Source organism: Anopheles darlingi, chromosome 2 (genome assembly GCF_943734745.1).
Source record: "Anopheles darlingi chromosome 2, idAnoDarlMG_H_01, whole genome shotgun sequence".
Taxonomy (NCBI): domain Eukaryota; kingdom Metazoa; phylum Arthropoda; class Insecta; order Diptera; family Culicidae; genus Anopheles; species Anopheles darlingi.
Window position 1 is genome coordinate 61,986,057 of NC_064874.1, and position 26,245 is coordinate 62,012,301.

General features: G+C 44.0%; 2 protein-coding genes across 3 annotated transcripts in view; both read left to right on the forward strand.

Annotated features, from left to right (window-relative positions):
* Positions 1-9,307, forward strand: part of LOC125960179 (uncharacterized) — a 108,217-nt gene extending 98,910 nt beyond the window's left edge. For both annotated transcript variants that reach the window (XM_049693417.1, XM_049693418.1), the window contains exons 6-8: positions 1,667-1,792; positions 3,773-3,965; positions 7,815-9,307. In XM_049693417.1, the coding sequence (XP_049549374.1) occupies positions 1,667-1,792; positions 3,773-3,965; positions 7,815-7,954 (459 nt within the window). In that variant the 3' untranslated portion in view covers positions 7,955-9,307. The remainder of the gene's footprint in view (positions 1-1,666; positions 1,793-3,772; positions 3,966-7,814) is intronic.
* A 13,450-nt stretch (positions 9,308-22,757) lies between these two features.
* On the forward strand, positions 22,758-25,446 carry LOC125959409 (vascular endothelial growth factor receptor 1-like). The gene is made up of 6 exons (XM_049692232.1): positions 22,758-23,844; positions 23,915-24,065; positions 24,209-24,360; positions 24,425-25,002; positions 25,064-25,217; positions 25,328-25,446. The coding sequence occupies exons 1-6, from the start codon at positions 22,758-22,760 to the stop codon at positions 25,444-25,446; spliced, it is 2,241 nt and encodes a 746-aa protein (XP_049548189.1).
* The last annotated feature ends 799 nt before the right edge of the window (positions 25,447-26,245 follow it).

Genomic DNA, 26,245 nt, shown 5'->3' on the forward strand with positions numbered 1-26,245 from the left:
GAACAGGAACATATCGACTACTGCCAATGCCACGGGCAAACGATAGAAGATATGCTAACGAATTTATTTCAGGCACGTTACGCGAGTGAGCTGCACACACACTTCCGGTGCGCGGTCCGGGCGCGAACACCGATGGAATGATGAAACACCGAGGCCAATAGATCAACCCAGGGGTAGCAGCTTCCGGTTCTTTGGCGTTTCCGTTTTTCCGCTGCTACATCGAACCAGTGGCAATAGGGAGATAGATAGCATCCCTGCCACACTCTACTACTGTCCTTTGCGGTCGCCTTTAACCAACGAGCATACCACACACACACAAAGGCGCGCACGAGCACAGAGCAAACCACCGGAATGAATTAGATTTCCGGATTCGGTCGTGGCCGAACGAATTGAATAGGCAAACGCAAAGAATCGAGAGAAAATGTGGGGAAAAAATGAACAACCAGGAAGTGGAAAAGGGAACAAACGCGATCAATGCGTCGAGCAATGAACTCACCTCGCGCTGCAAATCCCATCAACGCGCTTAGAGGACGCTAAAAACACCAAAAACCGTAAGCTCCAATGTAAGTGTACTACGGGGTGTGTCTGTGTATGTACGACACCACTACACTGCCACATGCCAATGAGTGTGTGCGTTTGTGTGTGCAGGGGGCATTTGCGCCTGCTTGGATGAGGTTTGTCTTTTTTTTTTGCACAGGAACGATCGAAAGAAATAAAATCGAATTCCTTTTCCTCACTGGGGGCTGGGGTGTCCTTTGAACTGGGCTAAAACGAAATCTCCGAGTCCGTGTCCTTCCCGTCTTTTTTACTGTGGCCTCACGCGCATTTTGTTAGAAAGCCGAAGGCGGAGCAACCGGATTTAAAAAACCTATTTTAACCCATAATTGAATTTACACTCCGCTCAATCGAGGATAATTTCACGCGCGAGTTCGCCCGACTGCGTGCTGGGCGCGTTTGAGTGGAGCTGATTGCAAATGGTGCGAGGGTGTGTGTGTGCAAGGACAGGAAGATCCGGTGTCACCGCATACCGAAGGACAACCACGTGGCGAGGGACATCAAAGGAAATGCGTAAAGAAAGGCCGCAAATTAAGCATCAACGAGAACGATGTATGTTTGAGGAGAGTCGTACGATCCCATATCAAATACTCATTTCCATTCCCTTCAAGTTGAATGCCCTTGAGCGCGTGCGTGTGTGTGTGTGTGTGTGAGTTGACACAGGAACGGGTGCGAGCAGAGAACAGTGGATTATAATTTGTTTTGCTTGCAGTTCCAAGCACCGCACAGTACAGCACAGCACAGCACAGATCATTTCCGATGGAAGTAAAGGAATCTGTTTTCAGCCTTCCCCCTCCCTTCACCTTCTCAGATCACCTTACGGGTTGTACTGGAGTACTGTACTCGTTTACAATAAACAGGATTTCCTCATTTGGAATTCAGTGAAAGGAAATAAACATTGGAAAAGGATAATAGAAATCTTCATTTTTCCAGGGATTTCTGTCCTTCCTGTTTTGCCTTTCTATTATGCTAGGTTTGTGTGCATGAGTGTGTGTCTGTGTGGTTCGTATTAATTGAAAAGTACTTTTCCGAATAACAACGAAAGCAATGGAACAAACCCCCGATTCAAAATCAACCCGTATCCATCCTCTGCTACTTTGCATCTTTGCAGATCCCGCCACAGTACGTGAAGCAATACCAACCGGTGAGAAGCCATCCGATCGACACGCGAGAATCGTCACGGCTCGGCCTTTACATCATGGTGTCGCACGACCACTTCGTGAAGGGTGTACTGAAGGTAATTATTCGTCCTGCGGCCCAAAAGACTTTGACAGAAAACTTTTCACAACCGAAACTGACATCTCAACGGTCATCATCATGAAACTGTCTTCACAGTTCGATGCTAGTGAATAAGGATTGTTGTAAGCGACAATAGACACGACGATGAATGAACGCCGCACCTTGATCTGCATTCCGAAATATGCTGAATATGATTCCAAACAGACACACACCAACAACAGCAATCCATCAACAAGTTTGCCAACCTGGCCAATACTTTTTGGGGTGTCTGGTTTCTAGTTACTTTTCCTTCAACAAGCTGTGTTTCTGTTGTTATGTCTGTGTGTGCGCGTTTGTGTTCAAACTTTTCCCATCTCGATGCAAAATGGTTTTTCTCCCCCCTCTGCTATAATAATTCGGCAGCAGCGGCATCCGAAACCAAGCAAAAACCAACCGACCAAAGATTGATGGTCTGGTTGGTTTAGTATCCTACGGGGGGTTGGAATGTGCGGCAGCTAGTTTGGAATGTGCTCTGTAACTCCCGGACGCACGTCCGGAACACTGTTAAGTTGTTCTGTTGCTGTGTTCTGTCTGTGCAAAACCTGGATTCGTTCGGGGCTCGCAATTTACATTCCAGAAGGTAAGCTGTTAGGTACGCTTCTGGCCTGCTTCGCTGGTAAGGTTCAATGGGAGTAAGCAGCACAATGCAGTACAAGATGGTAATGCTGAAAAGTAGAAGTAGAAGGGCCCCTCCCATTGGAGGCCTTTCATCAGATTAATGAAAAACATAACGAACATGTCAAAACGAGCTGCAAACTGATTAAGGATATCGTCACCAAACCGTCCGCCCGGCCGCGTCCTAGCCATGTACGCCGGAGGTCCAGCAGCAGCAGCGGCAGTCCAGAGGAAATACTGTATTCACCTACCGCCAACCGGGCCCATTCTGTGGATAGCCTTTGTTCCCGGGGACAATGAGAACCGGGCACCAGTATCCAAAGCTGGCCAGCCGGCCGGTTCCAAGAGGAAAAGTTTAATTAATTAATTATAAATTTCGATCCCTTCGCCCTCCGCCTCCGATGAAAAGCAGGCGAGGTGGTATGTACCGCAATGTTGGCCAAAATCCTTACCGAACGAAATAAAAAAAATGAGGAAAGGAAAACACCTCGCCAGCCCCCGAAAAAAGGATCGCTCGGTTGCCACCAGTTTCGCAGTAAAACCCCAATGAGACTCATTAGAATATGGATTTTATTCGATTGGTCGCCCCTCCGGTTGACGTGTTGCCATGGGATACTGCGGCAGTAGCCGAAGCAACCTGCCACGAAGCCGTCGCCACCGTCGCCGCCGTCGCCGCCGCCGCGTGGCAGATTATGAATATTTTATCAAAATCCACACCGAAGCGCCGCAACGAAGTCGTCGCTTGGGGCAACTCCTGACACAATGCGGCCCTTGTGTTGTGGCACCCGGTTGTTTCTGGCGTGCCACCTCGAAGAAGAAGGATGATGAGAACAATACACATGACATTAATTAAAAGTTTAATTGATCTCGTTTGTGTGCGTGGCACGGGCGCGCGCGCGCGCTCGCGATAGTTTTGACACCTTCGCGCGTCGTCTCGTCGTCAGATCCTTCTTCTGCTTCACGGCCCGCGGAAGCCTCTTTTGTTCTGTCAAGTTGCGGCAGTTATCGTGATTTGCCTTTCGTGATAATCTCTAGTGGTTTTCTGGTGCACGCCCGTCTCGTGCCCGCGCGATTCTAAAGAAATAAAGGTTTTTAATTATTTTTATGCAAAATGGTCTTTGTCGAAATTTGCATTCCAAAGTTCCGTCGCGGAAACTGGGGTTCAGTAGCACCACACACAGACACACGCACACACATACACAGCTATAACCGATTCCTCGTCAAGACGAGATCGTCGGTCGTGGAGTAGATAATTAAAAGCACTAATGTTTGTGTTCATTTTGCAACCCCTTTCCCTTTTCCCTCGTTCAACAAACGTTCGCAGCTCAAGTGTACCGCATCGATACACGAGGTCTACCGTGAGACGGTCGAGCAGCAGATACCGGAAGATCGGCCGCGGATACTGGCGACCGGTGTGTCGGCCAGCGGGCACAGCATCAACCTTTACCAGGGTACGGTGCACGAAACCGAGCTCACCGATCAGAACGATGCCTATCTAACCGTGAACGGCTACAAAGGTAAGTTGGGCGAAGCAGTGTGTTAGTGAGGTGCAACTAAGCAGCACTCATTGTGGTGCCGCCTGCAACCACGGAAGGAAACCATGCGGTTGGTCTTAGTGTTTGCTGCGTTTGCTTTCTCTCTATTAATCGTTTTAAATGGAGACTGGTGGAGACTCCTTCGGTGGAGCTAAGGAACACTGTGGGCAGCACTTTCTGTTTCCAGTCAGTAGCAGCAGCAGCAGTAGCAGTAGCAGTATAATCAGAATAATTGAATAAGAAGCTCTTGAGAGGTTTGTGCCTGGGGGGGGGGGGGGTGGAAGTGATGTTAAAAACAACAACACATTCAAACGAGATACCCTTCAATCGTACTGCGCTCTATGTTCATCTGTAGCATTGTGTTATCGAGCGGCGTAGAGGAATAGACGTGGAGCTCACGGAATGTCAGCAAACAGAGCAGACCACTGACGAGTAAGCCCTGGAAATCAGTACGAGATACTGAGTTTGTCTATCATCAGTTCACAGTTCCTTGGTTCCTTGGTGCCGGTCGATCTTTTATATTACGGGCTATCTGTCAGAAGAACCGATTTCCTAGAAGTTAAAGTAATATCATCTTCAAGGCAGAGAAACTACGGAGTTGCGACAGATTGAATGTGATTGGATGACAGTGTCTCCTGCGTGCAATCATCTGGGACATGCATAGACACTCCCCGTAAGGGGCTTTAACGAAGCTTATCTAGGTCATGGTAGCTGCCTAAGAACACGCTTACTCCCAGCCACAACGATACTTCCACTTTTCAATCATGATTAAGTACCGTAGAGTCTGGAGTTTGAAAGTTGCCTTCAAGTGTATCCTATCCTACGTGTAGTTCTTGAACGGATTACTGGGTGTAAGCTACCACAGCTCATCTTCCCCGGGACGCGCGCTCTTCTCGATAAGATTGGCTCTGTGAAGTGTAGGATCTGAAGGGCGACCTTACGCAATCGAAAGTAATTTCTTAAGTTCCAGGCACACAAGAACGAACTGCGGCTTTCGTAACCAGCCACCAAGAAACTGGGACGTCCTCTTGTGCTCGGTGTGTGAAATGAGAAACAACCGAGTGGTGGTGTGTCTGGAGGCGCACGAGCGACACTTCGTCGCTTCCGGACCGTTCCGCTTTTCATTCGACTTCGACGTAGCGGCGTGGGCGTGCAAACCATTTTCCGCTCGCCTAGTCCGGGCCTAGCCCGAAATGAGGAAAAGCGAACCATAACGCGTGTGCGACGTGCGGGCATAAATCATTGCGTAAAATAGATTCCCTTGCGTCCCGTCCGTGTTGTTGTTTTGCAAAACATTTTCAAACAGAACCCGGGACCAGCAAACAACGCAAGCTAAGCTCAAGACCGTTGCTACGGAGAGTTGGCAGCGCCAGTGCTTACTGCGATGTTCGCGTGTTTGTGAGGCGCTGTACCGATGGGAATGCCAAGTATGCAGACGAGATGTTGGATGCTCAGATCCAACGACCGAAACGACCGAAACGACGACGACGACGACAACCGACACCGAAGCGATCGAGGCGCTTGTATTGTGTTGTATTGCGATGGTGGTGTGGACGTGGGTGTGAGAAATGGGCACGATAATTCATATCTCCCCGGCAAACAACATGTATGCAGCGGCCAAGGCTACCAGGAGAAGAAAACGGTTGGGAACGCCTGGAACGCCACGATGCAGATATAAATTTGAGGCCCCGAAAGAAACCCAACGAGTGTAGATAAAGGGTAGCCTCGGTAGCCAATCACACCGAGAGCGTCGGTTGAAACGAGTTCTCGAGGACGTGCCCCCCGGTATGCACGGCACGGCGGAAGAGAGACACGGTTGCTGCTCCTGTACAACACATTGTTTCCATTCCCGGCACACATTGGGATCGGTTTTCGGCTGGAGAATGTGCATCCGGATGGCTTTCCGTCCGAAAAATGGCCCAAGGGGTGTAGGCCTTCATCTTTTGCTGCTTCTTCTTCTGCTTCTGCTTCGTCAAACAACTCTTGACTTCAGTGACTGGTTGACTCGCCCATGCCATGCGACCGCATTTGTCCTAAGGAAGGGTGTTGGCTAAAAATGCAAAGAACGATGCCTGGCGAAATGGTCCACGTTGGATCCTCAGTATATACTATACTATAGTCACCTAGCTAGTGCTTTAACTACACATTGTCAGCATGCTCTAAAGCAGCCGACTTACGAGCTCATAAATTGTGAGTTTCGCCCCGACTTGAACTCAAGAAGTAAGGCGGACGCAGGAAAACACTCCCTGGACTGTGTGCACGTCACGCCGTCCACTGATACCGCCAAGTGGCCCAGTACAGGGCCCAGTGGGTCTGCTGTAGAAAGTGCATTATTCCCTTCAGCTCAGCTCTGTGTGTGCGAACACTTTCATCATATTTCTCCAAGTCCAAGTTCCTCCTCCATTCCAACACCGATCAAACATATACTCACCACCAGCTGCTCACCAGCGCTAGGCTAGGGAGCGCCTGTGTCTATGCAATCTGAACCCCAGGACCTCTTTCTATCGCTCTCTCTCGGTTCCGGAAGGGTGCGGATGCCGGTTCCATTCCGGTTTGTATCAATGTATGTGTGGCCATGTTTTTGCTCCATTTTATTCCAACCCCCCCACCCCGGACAAGTGGCAGACGAGTTGAAGATGACACAGAAATGTTTTATGAAGGCAAAACAAACCGTTTCGTCCAACAATCGTCCATCTGGGAGTCGGGCCCTGGTCCCTGGGAAGGCAGGTCTGGGTTTGGTCTTCGGTGACGGAGACATGGAAGCAAACACACACACACACACACACACACCCTTCTACTCTCTTTCTCTCTCTCTATGTCATTGTCTCACATTGTTGCAAAAAGCCAGAGCCAGAGGTTCTGGAGGCCAGTTGGCAGGTCTGTGACCACTGTTCCGCCTGAAGCTGAATCCCAATTTCCAACCTAGCTGTCGGTAGCACTTTACATCGCTACCAATCATACTGTCGACGACGACGACGACGACGCCTGACGTAGAGGGTCTGCACATGAAGGTCTGTGTTAGCTTTTTGCTAGCGAAGTACCCGACAGCAGCAGCAGGAGAAGGAGTCAGTCATGTGTCATTATGGAACATGTTGAGCTCGCATACATCGCCGTAACCGTATCGCAGACAAGATGACCCTTCCCATCTGACAACCTTCATTGCCGAGTGCATGCGTGATGTGCTTTGATGTTCGTGTTCCTCGATGAGTCAGCTGGTTGGCGTTTTTAAAAGAAAACATTTGCCAGATACTTGTGTTCGCCCCGGGGATGTGCTGCTTGGATTGCTCTATTCCCCAGTATATCCATCGTCAGACAGCCAGTCAATCGTTGGTTGCATGCAACGAGCACCCAGGCATGAGGATGATACTTCTAAATTCACTCTACATTCGGTTGATCGTAACATAACAATTCATAAATGTATCCCCTCACCATGGGGGGCACCAGAGGGAGTCCTGAATACCTCCTGCAGTCCTGAATATCATCGTCAGATTCTTGGAAATCCTTCGAGAATTAACCGGCAGTAGTTCGCTTTTACGAAGCTCCTGCTGCAGCAACAACGGATGCGCATCCATGATCCCGGATAGGAAAACGTGCCCCATTGGATTAACTTTTGATGTAGCTTTTGGATGTAACAGTGCAGTGGTTGCTTTTAGGTTATGTTGACTCCACGTTCCTGTCTCCTTTTTTCATTGCTTGCTTTGCTTTGCATTTATGATAGTTTTTTTTCTGTTAGAAACGTGAACAGCATTTCCCCGGGGTAGAAGAGTGGCCTTCAGTGATTTTCTGATGTTGAATGTATCCCCTCTCTTTTTCTCGCTCCCCTACCTCTAGCGGACAAGTCTTCACCACTGGCATCGTCATCCGGTGGGCTGCAGATCGATTCGTACGTCAAGGTGTGCTGGGTCACGTTCTACATCTGCATCATCTGCACCGTGATGGTGTACTCGATACGGTACCTGATGGTTACCTGACCCCAGCGGGAATCGAAGGGTGGCGGGAATAACAGCAACAGCAACAACAGCAACAGCAACAGCCACCCCTCCGCGAACGCATCCCTCGCCGAAGCGACAACCCTTGGCGATGAGCTGGATGGTATGCCAACAATCACCGGCACTGGTTACCCATCGTGCGTGCTATCACCACCACCACCACCACCATCGGCCGCCACCATCTCCACTGGTGCGCTCACCAGTCTGGACGGTTGTTCGGTGCTGTTCGTTCCGCGGTGATGCACCGAGGTGCCGAAAGTTCCAACATTACGGCGCCACATCCTTCACTGGCTCGGTGACAGCTGGTCCCGCTTTTCGCGTGGACTTTTCCAGCAAAAGCCAGCATAAATAGTGGTCGTGGTGGGGGGAGGGAGGTCTAAGGACCGAGGCAGGCGCATCGAACGCATACACATAAGCTACGTGTTGCTGTCACACCTGTGTGACCTGTGGGGAGAGTCACTTGTCTAAACCCCCTTTGGTGTGATGTGTTTCCTCCCCGTTTAGGTTCGTCGTTTGTCCGTGTTTTTCTCTTTTTTTTTTGGGGAGGTTTGAAGTGAGCTACTCCGAAGTGAGAGGCGAATGGTGAACGGTGAGAAACGAAAAAAGAGTTGGCGACGGAATCGAATCAAACGTAACTTCTCGCTCGCTCGTTCGCTCGCTCAACATGTAAATAGCTAATTTTATCAACAACAACAACAAAAACAGCGAATGTAAATATGGCTCCTTTTAGGCAAATCCTTCTCCTTCCTCTTTATCCTACTCCAAGCATCCCAGCTCCTAGCTCCTGATGTCGTGAAGTATCACCCTTAAATCCTCCCGGATCAGCTCCCCCAATATCAGACGACAGAGAATCCATTTTAATGTACACACGCGCACACACTTACGATGGAATGAGTGTTAGTTAAATTTTACCGAACCTGTGCGCAGCGCTGGTCCATTGCTAAAAGGACAAATGGTTAACTTAAGCACTTAAAAGAGGACAGCCAAAGCGACGACGAAAATTGTCGCAAAGCGCTAGCGACGTACATGTACATAGACGGTGGTGAGCGTGAAAGAATGTAGCTAAACCTATGAGCGGTCCGCGCTCCATAATAAATGTATGCTTTCGTGCGTTTCCGTTCGGTTTTTTGGGGAACCTGACTTACTATTCACTCACCGCGGTTCTTCGTGTTTCGCTTTGGGCGTGACTTCCCGGTAAGAAGGAAGGAAGGAAGATAGGAAGAAAGGAGAGTTGTATCAATTTGTTGTTCAATACGCGCGTAAAACCAAAAGTCAAATAAAACAATGTGGAAATGCCAAACAGAGTAACTAAAACAAACCAACCAAACCAAACAGACAGACAAATAAACTTATAAATGAAATTGAACGTGTGTTTTTTGCGGTTTTATTTACATGTTTTTGGAAGGTTGAATCGATCCGAAAGCAAATAGCTTGGACGGCAGTTCCGAGTTGTTCGTTTATTCAATAGAAGGTGAGGCAGGAAGAGCTTCGGTTGTATTTTATGATACCAGGACATTTGTCCTTAAATTATGTTAATTTTTTTAAATATTGAATGTGATCTACACGATAGTTGGTTTCGAATGAGTTCAGCTGTTAGCTTCTCGTCATTGTTTTTTGGTTTTTGTGAGTAGCTTTGCTTGATATGGGCTTTTAAGTCCTTACGGCCTTGGTGTACAAGGACATGTCGGATATGCCTTGTTTAGTAAGTTTATTTTCTCCTTAAATTTCTCATCTAATATACTAATACATGTTCATGCTATGGATCATCCATGAAAACAATGTGTTCTAGAACCTTCGTATTAAATCTGAAATAGATTGTATGAAATCTGAAAATGTAATAATTAAGAGTTAACTGCGTTTTTATCTATTGCGAACATATTCCTAATACGTTTTGCATGCTATAGCTATTATTAAAAAATTTTCAATCATTTTACATGAACAGTGTATCCAGAGTTTCTATTGCTATAATTCTAAACTTTAAAATTGCTAAAGCAAGGCAGATTTCAATTGTATCTTTGGAGCATTAAATTCGAGTTGTGTTCCTAACTCATCACCTCTTTAGCGATTAAACAATTCAGACCAAGTCTCTGAAACGACGTTTATCAAATTTAGTTTTTGTTTGTATGGATTATTTTTTAGGCTATTATTTGTTTTGTTACATAACTCGAAAACCAAATTAGTCCATTATTATTCCCCCGTAATGATAGAATGAGATGAAAATTCATAGGTAAATGATTGCAGTCACTCAAAACGGATTAGTTTCAATTCGAAACAATATATCAAATCAATGATTTGATAATACATTTGATTCGCAATGTTGCTACTGACCGCGCTTGTAAGTCAAATAAATGTAAATCAATATTGATCAATTTCCTATCAACGCAGGAAAAAAACAGCATAATGATTATAAATATGAAATTACGCTCACAAATCGTCGCAAACAACGGCCCACGGGGAAACACTGGTGCGTTATCAACAGCAGCAGCAGCAGCATCCCTAATCGGTGGCAGAATGTTATTCGTCAAATATTCATTACCTACGCCCATGGTTTACCATCGCAGCGCAGCCTTTGGCGTGTGATTCGTGTGATGCACGGCTTGCTGCGAATTATGCGAAGCTTACAACTCCGTTGATGTATGCGGCTGAATGACTGCGCTTAGTCTCACTTTCATAAACATTACCCCGCTCGATACCGTCAGGACACCGGCCCTGGAGTCGGTCCGCTCCTGGTAAGCAAAATGGTCTCTCGTTAGTGCAGGTACCTCGTTTTATGCTGCTAATTAAAACGGATTCAATCTTTTATTCATAAGCATTCTCATTATTCCGCTTAAAATATCATTTTGAAGCTTTGGCGCTCCTCCCTACATAGTTTCGTAGCCTAGCGGGATTAATATGGTAGAACAAAAGTGGCGTTCGTAGCCACTGTTGGTACGATTCGCTGAAGTTGGATCCCTAATTTATGCTCAATCTGCGGAGAGCGAACGAGCGCAATGGAGTAGGTAGTGTTTTTTAATCACGATAATGGAAAATCCGAAGCAATGAAATATAATCGGAATATCGAACTGATTAAACCGTACCCCGGATCATCGCTGGCAACAGGTATTGGAATAGTAATTTTCCAATCCGTTCCGTTAGAGGTAGAGCATATGAGAGTGTTCACTATCATCAAATTAATTCCGGTTCCCATTTAATGAGATGCCTTTTTAGGTAGATTAATTCTCAAAATCGATGGAAGCATTTTGTCGGAAGCAGTGAGTCGAAAGGGATGTATCCAGCATCAATGCAGGTATTAAGAAACTTTCATACTTTTGTTTTCATTAGTACACACTACTACAGAGCTTCTGATGTAGACAATCGCATTATATTTTGTTTCCTATTCAATGTTGCATGTTTCTATAGACTTTATTTGTCTTGAATCGGTTATCCTTACGGAAAGCCACCTAAGCATTCATTAAAATGTCCAAGCTAACAAAGATATACTCAATCCCAATTAACAATCAAGTTTAACGTTACTTTTAAAGTAAAAATAATATTTGAGGATAATAAATAAAGTAAACATTATTTATTAGCTCATCCACGCACTAAACATGTATGAACAAAATTTCTATTTACAAAAGAAGTAAAGCTTTTTTCAAACCTTAAATTTAAATTAAAATTTAAAAAATATGCTTTTAGCATATACAAGGACGGATTAAAAATAGAAAAAATAACATGCTTATTGTTTATAATTATAATTTTAGCTAGTAAGAAACAGTATTATAGGAAAGTAAAACTAAAACAGTCCATATTTTTATTTATCTCTCATGTATTTGCTACACTTTTAGACTCAATATCATCCTCTAGCTAAAATATAATTCGTTTGGATTCAACAGCACGGACATATTTTATCGATATTCAACAGTTTTTCAAATGTCGCTTGCAACGTATAATCTCGATGGACTGTATCACAATACTTTTGTTGACTGCTTAGTCGTTTAGTAAGGAAGAACTCAGTTGTTACAATACGTAAAAAATAATTTGTCACCAGTTCTCCTGTAATATCGATTAGCATATATTAGACAGCTTTGCAATTTTCTATTGCTATTGTGCAGCAAATAGATAAGATACCTAATCAAAACAACTTAACTATGCACCGCGTTCTAAGAAGCTAAAACGAACAAAGACTCAAATATTAACCCTTTTGTCGTTGATTTTTTTCATTTTTACTTTTTAAACAGATTTTAATTGCTACAAATTTTAATAATTTAATTCGATGATAAGATAATACTATCATGACATCCTCTTTCCAGTTTTTTTTTCCAAATGTATTCCCAGATACGTTTTTATCTGGTTTTTGCTTGAAAAATAAAAATAAATGGAACGCTCAATAGCCATCCCATTAGCCCAAATCCTTCTTAACTTCTAAAAGCCATTTTATTGCGGTTTATTTTTCCGTGGTTTAGAACCCTTATTTAAACCACCACCACGCGTGTGGCCGAAACACACTTGATACATGAAAGTTTGAAGAAGAGAAAAATACCACGAAAGCTGGCAAAAAACTACTTCAAACCAGATTTGCTCCGATGCTGCCCATAACGCTAAACATCAAACACGCCTTGGCATAACTTTTGCCCGGCTCATAATCCCTTGCGAACTTAAAACAGATTTACTGCAACCCCGCCTCGCCAAACCCATTTCGGTTACCATAATCATCACCATTCTCCGGTCTTGGGATGAAACACAAAATTCGTTTAACTTGGCCCGTCTAGATGCCCGGAGCTTGCCCGAGCGTAAAAACGTTCCAAGCCAAGCCACCGAGAGAGGGAAAGAGAGAACGCGCCAGGAAATGGAAAGAAAGCGAGAAAAATAAAAGGAACGCTAGAACCGGTCTGGACCGGTGGACGAAGATGCATCTCGAAGCACGTCGCAGGAAGTGCAGCGAGCCAAAAGCGCCAAAGTCGTCCAAGATGCCAGCTCGCAACCACCTTCCAAAGCTCCACCTCGCCGGCGACCGAACGCCAAAGACTGTTGATGCATAAAAGCAACAGAATGCGATGCGATGCAAGGACCGGAGGCAGTAGCTGCAGCAGCAGCAACGACGTTCGTGTACGGGAAACATGTATCTTGAGCTTGACCGAACCTTAACGAAGTCTGTGTGAGGCCGGCCGAAACGCTTCCCGAAAACAAGGGAAGCTGATAAGAGAGTTGAGTGCCGTTCAGGCGTAAGACGAGCTTCGAGGCCGGACCGGTTCGGATCGGTTTGCGGTTTGGTGAACTACCCCCATGGTTCCCGGACCCGGGCCATTCCGACGACGGCTACGATGAACATATTGCCCCGCCACTGTTCCACTCCCGGGCAACCGCTCTCGCTTCTCCGCTCCACCGTAAGTAGTTCTCTAATTAAATTTAAATTTAATCCAACGTTTTCCCCGAGGAAATTATGGTTTCCTTTCTTGTGGTTGCACCGTCGCACACACACACATACAAAGCGGCACTACTTTTCGGACGACGTCGTCGTCCTCGTCCTTGTCGTCGCCATCGAACGTGTGTGTGTGTTGAACCGAGATGCTTGAGTTCGAGCGGAAGTAGCATCTCCGTTCTTACACGGCCTAACCGGTCCTGGGACCTCACAATCCAGAAACGAAAAACCCGTGCAGATAGTGGTGGTGGTGGTGACGTAGATGTAAATCGGAAACGGGTTGCATCATACACACACACAAACACACACGCCAGGTCAGCGCCAGGCGCATGGCGAACCATGAAAGGGATTATTTAAAACCTCTTCTGCCCTCATCATCATCTGCATCATCATCAGCATCATCTCTTGGATGGACACACGTACACACACACAGACACTGGAGCGTTGTGAAGTCTATCGAGGCCGGAACGGTTCCCGCACCGGCTCTGCTCCACGGGACAGCCGTTTGTGGTCTTCGGCGATGCTATCGACGTGCAATGATGCATGTAAAAGCATGTGCTCTGCCGTGCAAAGAATGTTCCATGCTGTGGCCGTGGGCCCATCCTGTGGAAAACCAATTTTCCCGATAGATAAACAATGTTTTCCACAACCTTTTTGGAACCACCGGGACCACCATCAGGACCACCGGACCACCGGAGGCTACAACATAATAGCTTGGGAGGCCATGAATATTGAGCGCGCGCGCACACACACATATTAACTTTCATCGCATAGAAATACACGTTGATACACGTTATCAACGTTGTTGGAATCGCAGCTCGTTCTCGGAATCAGATAAAGATCACACCAAAAGTGGCCACCTTCAACCTTCGGTTACGTTTTCATGTCCGCGCGAAACCATCAATCATCATGAGATAATCCCCCTTCCCGAAATATGCACATCGCTGCATCCACACATCCACCACCGGGTATGCCACCGAATGACATGACCCAAAAGGATGTGCGGTCCGTGTGTGTGTGTGCCCTGGCATGCGGAATGAATGCAATTTCCGTTTTCTGCGTGCGGCTCAAACCATCCATCTACCTCGCTTCGCTTGATTAATATCGGAAATTCGCACATACGCGTGCTCCAAAAAACCCGGAGAGGAGTGATCGCGTGACATACTTTTGGGAATGCACTGTGTGTGTGTGTGGTTGTGAGCGGATATTGTTGCATCCGACCATTTTAACACCCTTCCGGTTCGGTGCGCGAGGTTCAATGCATGAATGCAGAACACTACTGCGTCCAATGTTATATGTTGCGTAGGTCAAGGATCATGCATACCTGAGCTTGTACCGGGATAGAATTGGAGTTTATCCATTTTGTGGATCCGAGAGCCGCCCCGTAAGGTGTGTGTGTGTTCACTTTTCGGATTTATTGCCACCGAAATTGCTACAAATGTGGGCGTTCAATCGCAATCGTTTGTCAGGTTAGCAAAATGTCACAAAAGATCAAACAAGCTTCAAGCCTACTATATCGCATGGTTATCTATGTTGTTTTCAAGCACACAAGCGGGGGATCGAGGTCCGCCCAAAAATCGTAAGTGACCGAAAGAGCAGCCGAGCGTCCCTCACTGAAATGCGCATAAATTTTCGCATGGTTTTTTTTTTGTGTTGCTAAAACATCGTCACAATGTGTAGGCCTATGTGCGTGCGTGTGTGCGCGTGTGTGTGTGTGGGTCTGTGAAGCAACAATGCATGTAACATACACCGCCCTCCACTATACTCCATTTCAACCGCGTTCAATCTACTCTCCGCTCGGCTTGTCACGTCCATCGGTGTCCGGAAATCGGTCCCGCGACTTTGGTCGGTGACGTTGGTCGGTGGCGTGGCATGTTTCCTTGTGTATACGGAGTTTTTTTTTCTTCTTTCGGTCATATAGAACCCCACGCCCACTTGTACCGTTTTGGCGGGCTGACGAATAATTTTTCACTCGTCTAAAACGCATAAGTTATCCGTACAAATTACGGGCACATCAATCTTTCGGCGTGTCCCAACACCGGTGTAACCGGGAAGTGGTGTGCCGAGCGGTTGCAGGTTGTCGACAGCGGTGGGGGCGATCCTGCTGCCGGATGCCAGCATAACGCGGTCACCGGAGTCAGATAAATGGTCAGCATGAATGCTACGGGGAAGATAAATTATCATGCGAATTCGGGATGCTCCCTGGATACGGGATATCCGGGGCATCCCGATCAAATTGCGGTACCGCCGAACAAAGGACCCAAGGGGAGGACCTGTCGGCCTCGGGATCGTATTAAAAGTGCATTAGAGAGGCGTACGGGCATTCACTGGACGCGATGGTGGTGGGAGGGTTTTGGACGAACGGTTTGTGACATTAGCACCACTTTAAATTGCGATTCCGGTGGTTTTCTGATGGCCATTTGTTTGCCGTGGATCACCATCAGTACTTAGTGGAGCATGTTTTGTGGATCCTGCCAGTCCAGACCAGCAGATTATCTGGAGTAGATACTGCGTCGTTCGAGCGGTCCAGAATGCATGCACCAGAGAAAAATAGCATATCGCTAGTCGTTATCTTGCTTTCATTGTCGTTTCATATGCCTTGTACACGTCGGTTTATTATCACGAGCCAACAAAAAAATTCTTGCAAACTTTTTCAACCTTTTTTTTCTGCTCCCATATTTGACATGAACATTTTTGTTTGTGATCGATGCGGAAAAGCATTTTGTTTAACTATCTAAATAAATGATCTAAATTGTGAAACATTTTGAAAATAGAAAATTGGATTTAAATTTGTAATAAACCCGCAGGAAAATACAAAACTTTTTTACCTTTTTATTTGGTTCAAATCTCATCCAGACCGCTTGAACTAATTTGTTTACTTGCGACGACAGTCGAACAGGACTGTTTGCATATATGGGTCAGTAGATGTCACTAGCAACCATATAATGACTATCTCCGGCAGAATCGAATCGAATACTAAAGATCAAAAGTCGATTTCTGGCGAAAGCTATCGGATATGCAGAAGATGGACGACGAGTTTTGTTGAAACTAAATAAACAACCGTTCTAACTAATAAACTATGCTTATATTTGGCTATTACTAATTTATTATTTTATTTTATTTTTACTAATTATATTGTTCATTACCATGTCATTACGGAGACACTTATGAGTTCATTACTGTATTACAGATAATCCTTTCGATTGCCTTTGATGCTGACGCAAATCTGGATTCTGGATTGGTGGTGTTAACAGAAACAAATGACCAGCTCCGTGACTGCTGCTACTGGTCATGCTCGTAACGTTCCTAACAGTTCAGTCCGTCAAAAACGCGACTCAACGTCGACAACGCATCGAGCTACGCAAGCAACCCTTATCGCTTGCGGCGACAAAACACTAAACCGAAAGGCAACAGTGTAGGGACCTACTAAATCTTAAATGTATAGCATTTGGTCCGGTTCCCTGCAACAACAAGTGAATGGTTGAATGCATTAGATGGCTTGGAACACGACGTTGCGCGATCGCCGACGGCAGAAGATCATTTTAATTGGGTATTGCATTTGCCATGCATTAACAATTTTAGAGTCAAATAATTTGAATTCAAAATGAAAGTTTGCTTCATGATTTTGAAGTTAACTCCACGATCGCTATTCAATTTTTATCCACGAGTAACATTCATATCAGTAGTCCAAAACTAAGGTGACGCACCGCATAGCGTTACTCACTAACTTGGAAAGGAAATAACTGTTGATATCACATATTTGAGGGAAGGCTTTGTTGTGTGCAAAAACTTCTGCTTGTACGGTGTACACTAAATTGCGCAAATAAAAAACCCTTTAGCATTCTTCTTGGTCGTGGTAGGTTATTCCCACCGAATAGCATAGAGGTTGCTGATTTCACTTCCCAAAAGTACTGTACACTGAAGCAGAATTTTTTGGGTTCTTTTCGAAAGCTGTACCACCCTCTCCTCGAATTATTAGTCGTGCGCGCAACGTTGGCCAAAACGGTTAAGATTTTCGGTACTGGGCGGTTGCCTTCTTCATTTCTTTCGCTCCACAACAGTAGCTATATGTTGTAGGTCTGTGTGTGTTGTCGTTGCTTTAATTGGTCAGTGCCATCAGTGTCACAATGGAAGGATCTACGAGACTTCTAATGATTGCAGTTACAATTTGGATGGTTGTTATGGTTGATCAGTCAACATCGGCAAAAGGTGAGATTTGCCATTCAAAGTGAGCAGGTTCTCTTGATCTTCGTGCCCACCGATGATCGTATAGTCTTCGGAACTCGATGTGCGCCTAGTTGTTTTAGTATAGTACAGCGATCGTTGGTATGCTCTTTGGGTTGCTGATCGACAACCACTGCTGGTTGGACACCGTCTGACACATTAGACGTAAATTCCTTTTGATCCTCTTTAAAGGGTCCCTGTCCTTTGTGCTACCTCTATAACATATGAAGTCCTCCAACATCGGCTCTTGTATGCAGTGAAACTCCCTGAAAGTTTATTGATCACGACCATAAACTGACTGGTGATCCTTTGGTGAGAAGAACTGTGTCTCTTGGCTTGTCTTTACTCTTGTCAAAATCTTCGAGCCACATGCAGTTGTGTACCATTGTGCGAAATATCCAGAACACTACACTTTAGAAACAGAAACTTGTTCTTGTCACTTATAGTACAAATCCACCGGTTAAACTTTAATCTCAACCTTACGCGGTTTAAAACACTGATACCAGGGAAGAGCAAGGAAAGACAGTAGAAGTTTATACAAGACGCTGCACGACGCCAACGATTCTTTTCCGAAACGACGCTAATAACGCTATCGACTAGGTGTAGTGGTAAGCGCGAGTGCGTTACGCGAGTTACTGGTGATAACGATACAGCCGTCGGTGAAACTATCAACCAAAAGTGAGTGAGTGCCTGGATGGGCGACCCAGGGCACCAAAAACCCAGTGAACATTATGCGTGGAACGGGCAAAAAGAACCCGGCAGTGACCCTGATGTTCACGAGAAGCAAGATGGCGACGCGTCCACCAGACAAGCCGTTGTAGAATCGACAATTTGGACAACGTTTCTCGGTCGTGAACAGAGTTGTAGCGCTAGTGAAGGATATGATGGTGCCAGTGGTTACATCGATGGTTGTAACAGCAGGTACTGCACTAATAACCCCGGCAGGAACATTGACAGCAGCCTCACTAGCGCCAGCAGAAGCAATAGCAAAGACTGCGACAAACGAGCTGCTTTGCGATCATGTCTAGAAATGTTCAGATTGGATCTGTCTGGGCTATTCAGCGACCTGGGCTGACCTTGAGCCGCTTTTCCACGGTTTAACAGTGCGTACGCACCTTAGTGAGGTTCAATTTGAGTATCTAATTCCAATTGTACCATACTAACCAAACCTCTCCTTATGATTTTTTCAGTAAATATTCAAAATACATTCGCTCATGCTCTGATCGAAGGCTGATCTCAATACCTCTCTTTTGCTAAAGCAGATATGGAACCCTTGGATAAAAGTCTCTTTGCCGTACCACAAATACAATCGCAACTTGATGAGTTTCTTGTACAGTATGGTGGTAGAATGGTCATTACCTGCAAGTGTAGCTACCCCATAACATGGATACCCTTTGAAAGATGGTACAATTGGGTAAGTCATTCCATTGTAACAGGTTTCAATATTGTCGAAAGGACAGCTTTAAATGTTTGGTTTTATGCATTCATAGAATCCTCCCAATGTCAGTGTGAGCAGTTATACTATAGAAGCTTTTAAAGACAATCCTTATGAAAGTATGCTCACCATCAAAAATGCATCCGCATCGACGGTTGGCCGATACTACTGTGTTCGCACCGAGAAAAAAAGTGAAGATTTGGGCGAGATGGTCACCGAAGACTTGGCTACCAGCATATACGTGTACGTTGAGGATCCTCACCAACCTATTGTACCAGTGCCATCTTTCTATTATGTCCAACATGAGATCGCAATATTTCCATGTAAGCCATCATATCCAGAAGTAGTAGTGGAAATTTTCACAGACGAGGTAAGCAAGCCCTTAGAGCAATACTACATAATCTTACTAACAGCTTCGATTATACTAAGATACAAGCATAGATATTCTGTAAAAGTGTAAAAAACTTTCGCAGGCCCTTTTGTAATCTTTGCTATGTTTGCAAAAAATCATTCAACCTGCTTGTTCTTATCTACTATTTCCAGGGCTGTATGACGTCATACGATCCTACCACAGCTGTTACTGCTAAAGCTTGGAACAGTTAATACTTGGCCGCACAAAATAGGTCATATCTCTGCCAAAAAATGACGTATAAAGAAAAGAAAGGTGTCATTTTGTAGGCTGTCTTATTGCCTTTAATAAGAAATACTGATGCAAATTATTCATTAGTTTTTTATATGACTTTTTCAACTTTTACTTTGACATCACCCAAAAATATTTGCACAGTACTGTAGGTCACATCATTTGCCCTCCTGTTGCACGTCACCCTCATTTTAGTTGGTTTTTATACATTTCTGATATACTTTTTAAGTTTCCTTATGATAATTATCAAATAGAAATCGATGGAACGAAAATCCAGACATTTTTAGGTATTGATAGTTTTCCCTATGAAATCGATCTATTTGAATACAAAAAATAAACGCCATACCTTCGGCAAGAACAGCAACCTAAATCATGCCAAACTTACACAGGATCGTTGGTGGACGAATGAAGAACAAAATCCTTTTCTGTAGACACTCTTTTCTGGAACAAATTTCGAATGAAAGTAGCCCTAATGGTGAAAACATTTGATTTGTCGCCACAATGTCAAATCCCACGCCAAATCATCATCTTGCGGGCAAATTTACCTCCGTAAATAAACCAAACGCTTCCTAAACCATTCCTTCGATGATTGGTAAAGTAAATTTTTTGCCCGGTATTTTTTCGAAATGCATTTTTACGTTTGTTGCATCGTCCATCGAAATGCATGGTTTGAATTCGGTCAACACTTGTTCATACAGCTTCCTAGCACGGATTTGGCCAATCAAGCTGCGCTCTAGGGCCCTATTTGGCTATTTTCTAGCTTTTGTGACTTTAAAATTTCTTTTAAAAATATATCCCGAACTGTTATGTCGACTGTCGTGTGTTTTTCTTGGTGGAATCACGCTGAGAGATCCCAGGAGTGTTGAATCAATTTTGTTTGCAGAATCGGGCATTCGTTACACTTTTCGGCTCTTTTATTTTCCTAGAATCAAGGTAAAAGTCCCCTCCTAAAGTTTACATACGGTATTTTGAGTTGAATTTGAAAATTTCAAGACTTTCGAGGTTTTATCTCCAGCCAAATCCAATTTTTACATTGAGCGTGCAGATTTTTTTTTCTCCCTTTGCGTTCCATCGGCGATAACTTTTGAAGGCACAAATCAATTTTGACAAAAATTTTACCACTAAATAAACAGACCACAATGATTAAAACGCTGTCAACGGAATGGCAAAGTGACCACTAGGCGCGCTGCAATGAGTAAACAAAAGCGGCCAAATATTAACTGTTCCAAGCTTTACTGTTGGGAAACACTTTAATGCGCTTGGAGATGTGTATTGTAAAACTAATGGTTTCAACGTCACGCTTAGAAAGATATCCGCACGCTTAGAAAGATATCCTGGTAATATGTTTGTTATATTTTTTTCCTAGCATAAAGGCAATCTTCGCAGTTTATTCCATTCGATATCGTAAAACTCACTATTCGTATGGAACTAATTGAGTGCCATTTAATTTTATTTAAACTTCATTTGGTTGTACAATGAAGGGGAAACAGCAGTTTTGTTTTCCCAACTTTTGTGGGAAAACAATTTTTGGATAATTGTTGGGATGATCGTTCATGGATAGTTCAAGGGGATCTTACCTCCCATTATTACTCTTTGATATGGTTGACCATTAACACAGATTACAATTTTGACATGTTTTGAGATGCCTTCTACAAAAAATCAGACGTGTTGAGGAACAAACTCGTTGAACGTCATCGAAAAATAAGAGTCCTTAATAGTAACATTATTCATGATATTGATAAAATCATGTATGTTTCGAAATGTTTCACCGACAGCTTTACAATTGACTCCCAAATATGTAAAATGTTGCAAAACGATTCACATTGTACTCTGTTGTGTTTGGCTTGTTGGCTCTATTCTGATAGCAACTCATTTGACAACAATTTACTATCACTAGGAATTCCAAAACCAGTCATCATTAGCGATATCGGAGACCATGTACCTTACGGGAAAACTGTCATATTAACGTGCAGTATTGACATCTCCGGTCATAATGAACCAAACATAACGTGGAAAACGCTTCCGGACCACGAAGGCACAGACATGGTGATAAAATTTTAGTTTTTTTTTTCTATAAATTCTAGTGACATTATTCCACAACTTTTTTTGATATCAGGCCCATACAATCACGATTGGAAAACCATTTATAACTGGTCGGAAATTGTTTCGTGAGCTCACCATCGCAAACGCTACTCTAGCGCACAAGCGATGCTATCGATGTGAAGTGTCCAACGACAATAGTACTATCTACCACAACTTTAAGCTGCACGTCCGAGATACAGCGGATGACTTTGTTCTACTGAGAGCTGCCCTCAACCGAACCATTATCAATTGGAGGGAGGACCAAAGTGGAACTGTGAAGCCTATTGATATTATAATCCATTATAAATCGTTTCCGTCCGACATAACCTATCAGTGGTATAAAAATTATACTCAAAAACTTAAATCTAGTGATGGGACATATAAAATGGAGCATTCAGAAAGCTATCTCAGGCTGACGATCGAAGAAGATCGACTCGTTACGTTCAATTCTCCAAAAATTGGCAGTACGCATTACACCCTTGTAGTCCGCGCAGGTGATGCAGAAGCGACATATAATATGTTAGTCCTGATTCACTGTATGTAAAAAAATATATGAGCAGCGGTAGATGAAGGGAAATTCTAATTTTGAAATCATACTCCAGATAAACCTACGGTGAATATTAAACACACAATGGCGAGGATAGGCGAGGCTGTTGAGATCGATTGTAGTATTGGTGCTTATCCAAAACCTGAAATGAAAATCATCTTTCAACCGTGTGAGGATGTACCTTGGAAAAACTGTCCCCTAAATAATGATACTCAAGTAGTGTGGCATGTAAGTACTGTTTCTACAACCATTAATGTACCGTTTCTCTAAACATGATCAACAACAGGAGTTTGATATTAGATTCATCAAATACCGCCCCTTGTGTGTTAAGTTGCAAAACTGTATAATCCGTCAAAATTTCATCAGCAGGCGGCGACCAGGCAGCAATATGACCACTCCATAGATTACTGGGTTCTTGTGCACTACACTTACGTTGATCAACCTGGAATAATTTACTGCATGGCCAGCAACTCCGAGGGAAGCACAGTATCGCAATCTTATTTGCTGGTACAGGGAGTGACCGAATACATGAGGCTAGAAAAGATAGAACCAATAGGAACGGTTATCATCGGAGAAAATGTTACTTTTAACTGTGCGGTGGTGAGAAACATTGCCACCGTCGGTATCGATTTCATGTACAAAGATGAGAAGCTTGAAGGTACCTGGATATTCGACGACACATTTATATGTATAACACAGCTCACACTGCCGAATGTGGGTCTAAATCATTCAGGTGATATAATATGTAATGCTACCACTTTGTTCGGTTCGAAGTACGAGCAAATCGTCACAATGACAGTGAAAGAGCCAATCGCTCCCCATTTGCGTTCAAGTAAGATCGCTCAAGAGGATGTTGAAGTTGACGTATTCTCTCTGATGCATCTCGAATGTGACGCAATCGGTACGCCTGATCCTGATATAACATGGTTTAAGAATGGAATGCCTATCGTGTCCGATAATAATATTCAGTTGAACTACACGACGATCATAATCGAAAATATAACCGAAACCCACTCTGGTCTTTACGAATGCGTTGCCGAAAATAAAATAGGAAACACTACTACATCCTGGAACCTTACCGTACGAAGCCCCATAAGGGAGAATTTTATTGTATATATCGTAATGCCCCTTCTACTGTTGATCATAATTATTGCGATTGTATGCATTTGGTGCTTGAAGAAGAAAAAGAAAAGTCCTGTCACCTTAAATTTGGGAGTGGACAATGTTGAATACATTAATCCAAACATACCACTCATTGAACAAGTTGACCGGCTTCCATATAACACAAAATACGATTTTCCAAAGCAGCGACTGAAGCTTCTTACTCAAATCGGAAGCGGAGCCTTTGGTGTGGTAATGAAAGCAATCGCCACCGGTATCAAGGTACACGAGGAGTCAACGATAGTCGCCGTAAAAATAGTTAAGCATAAACACGATGATGATGCAATGCGTGCCCTTCTATCGGAGCTCAAGATAATGGTACATCTAGGTCGGCACCTGAATGTGGTCAACTTGCTTGGAGTTGTTACACAAAACATTACAGAATGTATGTTATACACAGCATCGTAAAAGGTTTGTTTGTAAGTTATGTAACATATGCATATGATTTATTCCAGATGAGCTAATGGTTATCGTCGAGTATTGTCCGTTCGGAAACTTGCAGGACTACCTACAGATGAACCGATTTCGTTTCATGGATCAGTTAAGTCAACGAACGGGTGAGCTACTTATATCAAAAAGTGGCGATTGTGACTATCAGTACAATGTGTAAGTACATCAGCATTTCAAAAATATCCGTTCACGAAAAAAAACTAAAGTTATTCCATCATCTAATGCATATCCAACTTCTATGCTTGCCTTGAAATTTTCGTATGGAATTGAATGCAACCATAAATCTCTGGGTAATATAGCCAAGGATTGAAATATGTGACATTATCGTTCTCTACCGACAAAGAAAACTGTCTTGATATGCAACCATCGGGCGAAAATCAACGGAACTCTGAACGTTCTACAGCAATGAGCCCAACACAGAATGGTGCCGAAAATACATTAGCTAGTGAAAGTATGTTTCGGAATTCTACCTATTGTGTTTCCTTCTTTTAACCCCGCACACTTACCATTTTCAGATCTTCAATCGTTTGAAGCAGATGACACACATGGCAGTAAGAATTGCATAGCAGCTACTCGCTCCATCAACACGACAGATCTCATTTGCTGGGCGGCACAAATAGCCAGTGGAATGGAATACCTAGCGTCGCGGAAGGTCATGCACGGGGACCTGGCAGCCCGGAACGTACTGTTATGTGACGACAATGTTGTGAAAATTTGTGATTTTGGCTTCGCTCGTTCAATCTATCGACATAATGTGTATAAGAAAAGTGGAGAAGCAATTCTTCCTTTCAAATGGTTGGCTGTAGAATGCATATCGGACAATGTGTTCAACTCGCAATCTGATGTGTGGGCATACGGTATCCTTCTTTGGGAGCTATTTTCATTAGCAATGTCACCGTACCCTGGACTAGAGGCGAATCTACAGTTATACCAGATGCTACGGGAAGGATATAGGATGGAGCAGCCTCAGTTTGCAAATCTAGAAATCTACGAAATTATGCTGAATTGTTGGGCCGAAAATCCGCATTCGCGACCATCGTTTCAGGATTTAAGAGGCCGATTCTACGCCATGCTCCCTGATAAAGTGCAAAATGTACGTAACAAGAGAGAATTACTGTTGCTCTTTGTCAGTTCATAATTTTATTTCATTGTAGTACTTTTCGAAACTGAACGAACCATACATTGCAATGAATTCGGAGAATATGAAACAAGACACAATCCACCCGGCTGAAAAGGCTGAGTCTTCGCAAGAACTAGCCTTTCCGGAAGCTCAATATGTTAACTTTACAAAAACGGTTTTGTCACCCAGTGAGTATCCTCAAAACTTGATTTGTTGTAAGAAGCCCATCATATCATTCATCGTTCATTTTTTTCATCATTGTCGCACATAAATCGTACAAATGTATTTCTTTTTGCAGTATCCGATGGAAATCTCGATCATTTACTAAGCCTACAAATATCGGAAAACATAGAGGAAACTGATCAAGATCCTGCTGGTAAGAATCGGGTCGACTTGGAACAGATGACATCTCAGTAACCGTGGTGTTTTTTATAAGCGAAACGCTCGAATCAAAAGGTATGATCTTGTTGTTGGAAACAATAGAAGTCTACAAACGATGTCAACTACAATGTCTCGAAAGTCAACTACAGTTTCGTGTCAACTTACGTTGCGGAGCGGAACGTTAAGTTACGCGTGCAGTACGTGTTAGCCGCTGCAATCCATTATATTACACTCGCGTTGACAGGTACGTTCCGTTCAGTAACGTACTTTACGCATACAGTATGGGGAAGCATTAAATTAGCTTAGAACTGCATATGCTTAATTATGCATAACTTTAAACCAGAAAGTTTGGTTGAAAATAAATTAGAAATATTAATGGTAACCTCGTTTATTCTCTGCCTGATATCATTTGCAAACTCAGTTACAGCGAACGTAAAAGTTTTCCATTAGAAAATAATTTTTATCATTCAAATTGCGTGCTGTAAATGCTTATCTTTCAACGGCTGCTGCATATAATACCAATCCGAACAACTGAACGCTTTTGCGAGCATCGGGCATTCCGACGCAGACCACCCTTTGTCAACACGCAGAAACACCCCACTTCAGGAACCTATTGTGACGTTAATACTGGCAACAGACATGCTGCCCTATCCCTATCCGCACCAATCATGGCAGACCGTAACGACGGGCCCATAACGAGCGACCGATATGCTGGCAAATTGTCCGTTGGGAAACACCTGGTCCCATGGCTGCACTCGCTCAAATGGGCTCAATCAACGAAACAATAGATAATCATACTGAACGGTCGGCGCATCACGACCGTGAGCGTCCAGTC

Excerpts from the sequence above, each read along its gene's own strand:
- LOC125959409 (XM_049692232.1), top strand. The coding sequence starts at position 22,758 with ATGGCCAGCAACTCCGAGGGAAGCACAGTATCGCAATCTTATTTGCTG. Across the intron at positions 24,066-24,208 it reads TGTGACTATCAGTACAATGT|CCAAGGATTGAAATATGTGA; the intron begins GTAAGTACATCA and ends TGGGTAATATAG. Across the intron at positions 25,003-25,063 it reads TCCCTGATAAAGTGCAAAAT|TACTTTTCGAAACTGAACGA; the intron begins GTACGTAACAAG and ends ATTTCATTGTAG.